Raw genomic sequence first — 10236 nt, 5'->3', positions numbered from 1 at the left:
GAGATTCTTATACTTTTCGTGTGCTTAGAAAGGTCAGTTCTACAGGCTACGTGTGAGAGCGTTTAAATACTGAAAGAACTATATAATGTATAGTGGAAACAAGACACGGACAGTGTTGTGCCCCAAGGATCGATTTAATCCAACCCTGCTGTTACTGATGCCGCGGTCGTAGAGAAGAAATAGTAGCTGTTTAATTTTTCGTCATAACCACATGTAGTTCTCAGAAAATATCTCCGCTGTGCGTTGTCATTTAACGTATTTTGTTTGATTAATTGTTTTGGACCTTATCTGCATGCTCCTCTATTCCCTGATTACGTTGTAAAAAATGATGCTTGACATAGGTCTTAGCTTGTTTGCGCAGCAAGATTTCATTGTGTTTCATAAATGCATCTTGAAGCATTAATGTTGAAAAGGCCAGTACACCTATTTGTCAGCAACTGGGGATCTTTAATCTCTCACCTGTTGTAGCCTGCCTGAATGCCAGCCTATCACTTCATTTTAAAGTAGCTGACTCCACCGTTATCACGTCTTATCAATGCTTCAGTTTCCGACTGCCTGAAGGCAAAAAGAAAAAATCGGTTCTGCAGTTTATACATTAAGAGATCCGTATAGCCCTCTTTGGACAGCTCAATAAGCAGATGGGCAGGTATCAGTGGAAAGGATTTGAGGTTCACCGAGACTCTGAGACCGTTATTTCGGTTGTACGACATTTTGACATATTTTCAAATTGGTAAACAACTCGGAATTATCCTAAATAAGAACGAAAGAAGTCATCAGTTCTAGATTTTAGTTTCTGCAAATAATTTAAAAATTCGGCGTTGTTTTTAAGGCTAAGTTTATTGCAGAAGTAGTTATGCGGTTTAAAGAGGTGAGCGACCTCCCACGTATTGACTCAACTTGTTGGAAAATGTTCCATTACTGGGTTTGAGATATAGGTGACGATGGAAACTTTATTTTGGAAATAATTTACAAATGATTCGTATTTAGAATTAACAACTGGCCATGATTTCATTGGATGACGGAAATGTCAAGCTTCGAGTGTCTGTATGGCAATTGGTTCATGTTAAGTTGTGTGCAAATCGCTTGCGCTGAACCAGGAAGAGGGACAGCTGGCAATACTCTCGTACACCTCGTTTACTAGAGAGATTTGCTGTTTTATAAAATTGAAGTTGCTCGACGGTTGCCGGGATTTTGTCTCCAAATGCTGTAAGTCATGATTTCAGAATTGTGAATCTCTTGTATACCGCTTGGTATTGCGATTATTGCATACAACCATGTCTAGAACAAACATTTTCTTACTGTTTGCAAACGTCCTCGCTGCGGGCGGATTCAGCTGCGTCGTGATATTTTGTACGACCCGACAAATGAGGCATTGCTTTGAAGCATTTGTGGGATGGTGGTGAACTCTAGCAAGTGTTGCTTTGACGCCAGTATATGTCAATAGACTGTTGAATGATGCTACTCTCTGATGTAACATGACTCATATAGCCACTGTGTCGGCCTACGTTCTGAACAGTACGCACAAGAGAAGCATCATTGTGGTGTGTCCATTACGAAGTTGATATGCCAAATGGGTCGATATTTCGACTTTTAATGCTTCGAGATTTCCTATTACTCTACACGTAGACGTCCAACACCTTAATGAAATGCCGAAATAGCCTCAGTTTTTTTTTTTTTTTGGTTTGTTTCTGAAAACCTCTTTTATTAAAGATCAAATTTTGAGATGCGGTCAAACACAGTGTCCACTGCACCTGCCGGGAACCTTTCCGTTTTAACACATCCATATTATAAATAGCGAATCTTTCTGCCTATAGAACGATTGAGAAAAGTTTGTTTTTTTCAGAAAGTTGTTTTCTCACACCAGTTATGGCCGCTCTTTAAAGTTGAGTGTATAAACAATAGAAAACGCATTTCTGAAGATCAGATAATCACATGGGGTCGTTATCATCGTATCTTGAAACTGGAAAACCTCAAGTGTTCATATCTGAACTGATATTTTCTTTGGCCACGATTACGTTTTGCTATTAGATTATTTAAGGCTGTGTATGATATCAAGTGAATTTATGTAATATTGGCATCATTTGTTATTGATAGACTAAAACCCTGTAGCTTTAACTGTGCTTTCCCGATATCTCAGGCGCTTTAAAATACCACGAAGACTGTCTCAACAGTAATTCTTAAGTAATTAGTTTTGCCGAGTCACAGTATCCATGACTTACTCTTACTCTGTAGCTTAGAGCTCACCCTAGAAGTAGTCCGACTGGACAACTCATCCAAATGTCGTATCTGAAAATCATTAGAGAATGAAAGCGTTAGCAAATCGATCGTAAACAAATTTCGGTTAGGTTCTAATCTAACCGAAGTGGAAGAGCAATCAATGTATTTGGTTTAATTAAACACTAGCAGTATTGAATGGGTGACAAGGAAAGGCTGTAGCTCTATGGAATCCATTACACACTCTAGTGGATACATTTGTCGCACGGATAGTCGTACAAGCCATTAAAGTAACGATGACATTCATTTGACAGGTTCTAATTTGTTACAAACACTTGTGTTTTAAAAAGCCACTAATTATGATGTTGCAGGCTGTTTCAATGCATGGTTAATTCAAAGCAAATTATTTCAGAAATTTAGCAAGTGAATAGCGCCAGGGTTTCAATCACGCAGAGTCATTTTGTGCATTAAGATAGTATCACAGATAAAAAATAAATTCAGGATGAGATGATTGTACATGTTTAAAATTGAAGAATGATCAGGAAGCTCTGAATAACAGGGCCATTAGATAAGTTGCTTGATTTAAGATATTTGAACCCATGTTATGCATATGAAGTCATCTGGCAGCAGGGAATGTGGAATGTATCACAGGTATTAAGTAAGGAAGCATAGTGTAAGGCATATAAGCATAGTAGCGTTCCTGTGGCAATCTTTAACTCCCAAAAGATTTCAGATATTGTCTTTTAAGTTTTTTTGTGTATGTGTCTTTTACTATTAGAGTTCATATGATTTCAACATAGCAACTGTAAATGGGTTATTTATAAGCACATGACCATGAAGTCTGATTTAAAGGCCTCCTATACAACTTTCCAGCTTCTTCACTTCCTGTCAGTTGAAAACTGTCAGTTCCTAAGGACATGTATAGGAACATATGACAAACTTCAATGATGTCATTGTGGTTTTGCACATGTCTCTCTCCTTTAGATGCACTGGGGAAGAATGTAATGACCCGCACTTGGCAGAAGGATTCCCTTAGCCAGTGTTGGGGTGAGGGTCTGGACCACAGTGTGGGGTGGTCACATTTTGACACCATGAGAAGAACATGTCCAGACTACAATGGAAGAGGGGGCAGAGCTAAGAGTGGTGTGGCCAAAAAAGGCAGGGCAAAGGTGTCAAAGAAACTGAGAGCAGATCGGGACAGGAAGCTGTATCCTTTACGAGGGAGGGGTGGCACACCAGAGACCGAGCCCCTTAGCTGTCACGTCTTGCTTAAACGTCTAGAGGAAGATGTCCTGGACCAAAATAACAGCTTACATGACCATGGTCAAAACCAAGTTTCAGGGAAGCGCAAGCAGGCAAAATGCATGAGTGCAAGAAAGAGGATAGATAAAGCCATCAAGTCAGACCACATACCATCCAAAACCAAATTAAAGCCCACTACAGAGAAGCCACAAGCTCAGGAGCCACGTAAACGAAGGTTAGCCTCTCTCAATGCTGAGGCAGTCAACAGCCTGCTGCTGGAGAAAGCAGACAGTCCACCATCTGCCAAACTTAACAGGAAACAGCAACAGGAGGCAGCCCTGGGTGGACAGAGTGACATAAATTCAGAACAAACCAGAAATGGACCTTCAAAAAAAGCCTCTCTGATTGAACTGTGCCAAAGCTCCAAACAGACCAAGAAAACAAAGTCAGAGGATAAAGTTCACCATGAGCTCAACCTAGATGCTCCTACTCCAAGACGTTTAGCGGGACTTAACGCAGTTGCTCTGCTGAAACTCACAAGCTCAACAGCAGGAACTAAACAGCGAGCAAAAATGGACAGTAAGATTACATGTGCTATTGGCAGGAAGGTTGCAGCCTCCAAGTCCAAGTCGCGACAGTCAAAGAAAAAGGGCTGGAAGCAGCCTCCAACCCAGGGTGGTTGTGCAGTGTGTAAGAGGCATGGCTGCTTTGAGCCCAAACTAAAGTGGGAGGAAGCTGTTGGAAGCCACCCCCTAACCAAACCAAGCTACCAGTCCCGCAGTATGTTGGGGTATCCCTTAAAGGTGGTCAAAGAGGAACAGGTGGAAACTGAGCTGAGCTCCTACTACTGCTGCCCCCCAGAGGGTTCCATGGAGTACTGCCACAGATTAGCACTGTTTCTTGAACAGCAACCCTACAGTGAATCTGAGGAACGTCCCATTAGCACTGTTAAACATGAATGCCTGGTGCCTCCACCTTCCCTGGCACATCCAACTCTCACCTTGAGCACCCACCCTTGCTTGTGTGCAGATCCTTGCTTCTCGAGTTACTATGTCCACATTACCCACCCTGGACCTCCATCAGCTAGCCTTAGTGCACAGCCTCTACCCTACACACCAGCCCATCTCTGCCCAGGTAGGGTCTCTGCCGGTACCAAACTGTTGGCTCCATCTGTCTCCCATGCCTCAGGGATCTCGCACTCAGCCTTCTGTAACTCTGTGAGGTCACCCTGCTACAGCGATGCATGCCGGGTTAGTGGCTATACCTTCAGTGCCATCCAGCCTGTCACCAGCAGGGGGTGCTCTTTCCCGACAGGCTGCTCAAACTGTACTCATCCAATCAAAACAGGTATGTATCATGAAGGATATGGGGGAAATGGCAACTAATCAAATATGCATTCAGTGTTATAATTTGGTTTGAAGATTATCAGTGACCAATACATTCCTATTGAAAATGTTGTGACATGGTTTATTATGCTTGATTTGATTCTGCCTCTGAAACATCACATACATAGTATGCCAATTATGCCAATTAAAAAGTCCATCCATGCTCAGTTGCATTGCAAGGATTCTCCAGATATTAATGATTAGTGTCTTGTTCCTGCAGAGGGTTACTCCTTACAACAAGGTGAGCATAGCCCCTCCCTCGGGGCACCTCCTGCCCTGCCTCTCTCTGGCTGTCCATTGCCCCGAGTAGCCCCCTCAACAACACCTGCACCGCAGCTTTTACAGGCAAAAGTGAGGCTTCAGGTGGGAACAGAATGCCCTCAAAATACCAAGCCATCCAACGGCTCCCTTGCGATGGGCCGTATCAGACTGTCCCAGAAGCAGCCAGCTCCCAGCCCTGCCAGCACAAAGCAGAGGAGGGCAAGTCGCCGTCAGGACACAAATGGCTGGCTGCCTGTAGGAGTTCCCACAGAGAGGGAGATCTTTATTGCTGTGAGTATCTGTTTAATCATAGTCATTGTTGCCTGATTTTCATGTTCAGTGCTTCAAAGTGCGCACAAGCACATGTTACAAAGGATATATTTCAGCTGATTATTGGAATTAGCATAGCCACATAACAACTCCGGGAAGTTCAGAAGTGGGACTAGTCGAGCAAAGAGCATAAAAGAGCTGTTAGCTTGTTCGTGTTAGCTTTACCTGTTACCTCACATCGTTCAGGGTGAGGATGAGACAGCCCTGCGGCAGTGTTATGAAGGAGTGGAGCGGGATGGCGAGGTGATCCGAGTGAGAGACACAGTACTGCTGCGCTCTGGTCCCAGGAAGAAGTCCCTGCCTTATGTGGCCAAGATTTCTGCTTTGTGGGAAGACCCCAAAACAGGTGAGAGATGAAGGGTGGGACCTCACGTTAAACAGACAAGACACATGTAGATCTCGTGGTGTCACTCGGTAATGTGGTAATTCTTAGTATTTCAGAGTGGAAGAGAGGTTTTTTCTGTTGTCTTGTGGTGCATCTGTGGTATGTAGCAGTGTATGGTGCTACTGAACGATGTTGCAGTTTTTATATCTTTTTTTGGGGCTAATTAAACCCCGTTCAATTCACAGTTTTCACAGTGAGAATGATACATTGTGTTGGTTCATTGAGGTCTTGGTAGGATATTGGTAGTGGTCTCGGTATCCGATTCAAGAATATTTCTGAAAGTTCTCATATTCTCATTAAGTTAGCTCTTTCAATTTGACAATGTGAGCAGTTAGACACTCTTCAGCTTTCACACACTGGGAAATTCTGTGCTCAGATTTGTAGTGTGCTGTTTATGTCAGTGTCATGCTATTTGTCTTGGTAGGGCAGAGAGTGTCTATAATTGTTTATGTCTGTGGATTGATGTTTGGTCTGTGAATGTTTTTGCCTGCAGGTTGTTGTTTGTGTTGTTTGTTGTCTGTGGCTGATCCCTGATGGCATGTCTTGTGTTTGTTTTCTCTGTAGATGACAGCCTTCTTCCACAGACTGTAGATTATACTTTTGTTTTTGATAACAGTTGAGAACACATTGATTAATGTTTGTGGTTTGCTTTTTTCTCAAACCAACTGGTTTTTGTTATTTACTGCGTGTCTTTTGTTTGACTGCACTGCCCAGGGCTGACCATAAACTGTACTTTTTACATTTTTAAATGGTCTTAGTATGTGGCTTAAGTTTGTGGTATGTGTTGTACATAGCTAGTTGTCAGCTCCTGTGCTTTATGTTTTGTTATTATGTCATGCTAGTTATTTGTGGTATGCCATATATATATGGAATGTCGACCCTATAGCCCTGAATGCTGTGTGAGATTAATCTGCATGATATTTCCCCTGCACAAAGGTTACATCCGACCTCCATTCACATAACTCTGAAAAATACAGCAGTAACTGTTTAATTGCTTAATATTCACATCATTCTGTTTACCTTTGGAATTGCCTCTATATGAGCGATGAACAATGGTCTATCACAGAAATATTTGGAAGACTTTTTTTGGTTTGTGAGGGGCTCTACATTGTTTTTCTCTCAAACTTTAGGAGAACTGATGATGAGCCTCTTCTGGTACTATCGACCCGAACACACTCAGGGAGGTCGAGATCCCAGCATGCACTGTGAGGTGAGACACACCCCGTTCTTTGAGTACACAGCCATATTGTGTATTTTTCATCAGTTTGTAAATGTAGAAGTGAATAATTCCTTGTTCGAATTCAGCAACTCTGTTTATGTCAAAATACTTGTCACTCATAAAGGAGCTTTCCTTACTTTTTTCCATCTTTCAGAATGAGATCTTTGCCTCTCGACACCAGGATGAGAACAGCGTGGCTTGCATTGAGGACAGATGCTATGTTCTGCCATTAGCACAGTACTGCAGGTACTTATAGCTGTGTTCTGACCTTATGAATAGGAAAAGAATCACTAAACCTGTTAGGTGCTAGTAGTGGTCTTCTGGGAGGCATAAAGCAGCATGAGTTCAACAGTGTAATGTTTTGATCTTCCAGATTTTGTGCCTTGGTTAAGCGACGTGCAGAGAGTGTGCCCAACAGTCCTCCAGTGGTTCCTTGCCCAGTCGACTACACCACCCCCTCTCATCGCCTTGTGCCTGATGATGTCGACCCAGAGCTGGTGTACCTGTGTCGCCATGTCTATGACTTTCGCTACGGGCGCATCCTCAAGAACCTGCAGTAGAGCTACAACTCAATGCCATTTCTCCCTTGTGTAGCAGCTACACACTGAGGATAAACTTGACCGGAGGAAGATCTCTGAACCTGGTTGCCCACTCCGATCCAAGCACCTGCTTTCATGGGAGGAAAGGATACTCTTTTTATTTTCTGTCAAATAAATGTGGGACTGTGGAGTTGACCAAGCACGGCAGAATTACCTGCTCCCATAGCACATAAGACTATATTCGATCCTCAGGACCTGTTTGTGAGACACAGGATGGCTGAGCTGTCGTGCCATTGCCTGCAATGGGAACAATTAACAAGAAAGGGTGTTACGCATAAATGACAGCTTTATACCATTCTTCATTTTTTTTTTTTTTTGGGGTTGTTTTGTTAGATTTTGTTTCTCTAGAGGAAGCAGTGTACTTTCCTCACATTTTGCCTTACATTAGATCAGTGTAAGGTGAGGGGTTTTGGCATATCTGTCATTTCTTTGTCTCATACACTGGTCTTAAACAGTGGTGGAGAGTGTTAGGGAAAAAAAAACTGCCATTTCCGACCATCATTGTGCAAGGAAATGGATGTGTCACATATCCTCTTTTTTGTTGGAGCACACTTAGAGTAAAATCCGTGAGGATTCCTTCCTTAGGGTTTCATTTTTGTGCACTGGGACAAAAGAGTCCAATAAGCAACATTCTGGAGTTGTTAAGCCCCTCCTTCGATGCATACAACCTGTCAGAAAGTGGGTGTGCCAACTTCAGTGCCCCTCCCACACTTTCTACCCTATTGGCTCTACTCCCTGTCTTGCCTTAATACTTGCAGGTAGCATAGGCAGCTAGTCCAGCCCCTTCCTCTTAAAATCCCATTCCTTAACTTAAACAAACCAAAGGATGTCACATGTTAATCACCGGTCCTCACCAACTAAAGGCCTATATCCTGTCTCTCTTTTCTGATCTTCAGAGATTCTGATGTGTTATCAGAACAGCATTTAAATTATTGATAAAATGTGTATTTTAAAATATGTTAATGAAATCTTTCATTTGAAATATAGGTATATAATCCAGAGCATATATAGTATGCTTCAAAATTTTTATTTAATAGAATTCTGCCTGTACCCCTTCTATGCTCCCTTGTGAATTTGCACTAATCCATTCCTTTAATATTGCTGCCTTTTATTCTTTTCTGCTAATTATTATGTGTAGAAGAGGAATACTAGTGTACTTATGTCTGCAGTGCTGATTTCCTGCACACTCTCCTGTCTTTATGATCTGGTATATCCAGAAAACCAGGGTGAGACAACCCAAATACTCTGCCTCACTCCTTTGAGGGATGAAGTGAATATGACCCACGTGGGAACGTCATTGGCTCACTCAGCAGACAAAATAGATAGGAGGGGTCATACAGTAAATGACAAGACTGAAAATTCGCAGCTATGTATAAGGCAAACGGCTGAAAAGCGGTTTATAGCACGTTACATTACATCCCATCAAGATGATGATAAAAGAACGGTGTTTATGTGGGCTGAATGAAGGACGATGATTTCCACAACTTTGCTGAAGGATCAGGGCGCTCTTCAAACTACAAAAATAAGTTGGGTTACAAAAAAAAAAAAAAAAAAAAAAAACAGGGACAGAAATAAGAATTTTGTCAGACTAAATGTAGCCCATGCCTTGGCCTCTAAATTCTTGAAGATTTTGGAAGATTGAGACACAGATTGTGTTGATTGAATCAGTGTGCCTGAATAAGAGATTAACAAGGAAGGAGTCCATGTATTAGTGATTGTACTTACCCTACACATTTTGAAGAATACAGTGTGAATGATTGGAAATGGCTTGGAAAACCCCCGCCATTCATACATCAACTCTGACGATCTTTTTCACATGTAAACTTAAAGGTTATTTCCATACTGGGGCTGAGGTCCAAGCCAAGAATACTCCTGAAGATTTTTTTTTTTTCATGTATAATTAAATATTGAATGGTCTTGTCACTATTGACCTTATACTTTATTTTTTCAAGTTTTTTTTTTTTTCAACAAAGGATCTACAATGGTGGCAGGGCATCCTCTGTAAAAGACAATTGTAGCTTAGATATCACACGTCCAGCTCTAATGATTTATCATAAGTCGTTCCATGTGTGTAATTTATGTTTGAGCTATCTCATTCCTTATTGCACGCACAGATGTTGCTCTAGTTATGCCTAAATCGGAATTTATTTTCGAATTTGTAATATTGGTTGAACTAAGATTTACTCATTTTTGGGACCCACACTCTTACAAAATGATGCTCTTCTGTTTTACAGTGATTACTGATAAAATATTTTATTATTCTATTTCTAAATTTGGAATATGCAGTATATTTTTAGGACTATTTTTGGTAAAAAAAAAAAAAAAAGAAAGAAAGAAAAAGAAAGAAAGAAAAAAAATTACATTGGAGAGCCAGTTTCTCGTGTTGTTTTATTTCAAATTAGTTTAAATCTTCAGATTTTAAATTATGACTTGAAATGATCAACCAAATGGATATTGGCTAAAGCATTTTTTCAAAGTTCTGTTGGATTAGATTGTGACCCAAAGGAATGAGGTATTTTAGAGCCATCACCTGATAATATTTCTAATGGAATGTATATTTCAGGAAATGCCAGGCCATCTTTTAAATAAATAGGCAGGTAT

The 10236-nt window shown here is 41.2% G+C and overlaps 1 protein-coding gene across 1 annotated transcript; it reads left to right on the top strand.

Annotated features, from left to right (window-relative positions):
- Nucleotides 1-1475: 1475 nt before the first annotated feature.
- On the top strand, nucleotides 1476-7596 carry LOC115810216 (bromo adjacent homology domain-containing 1 protein). Its single transcript, XM_030772142.1, has 8 exons — nucleotides 1476-1515; nucleotides 3199-4336; nucleotides 4436-4803; nucleotides 5062-5393; nucleotides 5619-5778; nucleotides 6948-7027; nucleotides 7191-7282; nucleotides 7410-7596. Exons 1-8 carry the CDS (start codon nucleotides 1476-1478, stop codon nucleotides 7594-7596), a joined length of 2397 nt encoding a protein of 798 aa, XP_030628002.1.
- Nucleotides 7597-10236: the final 2640 nt, after the last annotated feature.

The sequence above is a fragment of the Chanos chanos genome, chromosome 4 (assembly GCF_902362185.1).
Source record: "Chanos chanos chromosome 4, fChaCha1.1, whole genome shotgun sequence".
NCBI classification, from domain to species: Eukaryota; Metazoa; Chordata; class Actinopteri; order Gonorynchiformes; family Chanidae; genus Chanos; species Chanos chanos.
Note: the sequence above shows the minus strand (reverse complement) of the source record. Positions and strands in the feature narration are given on the sequence as shown.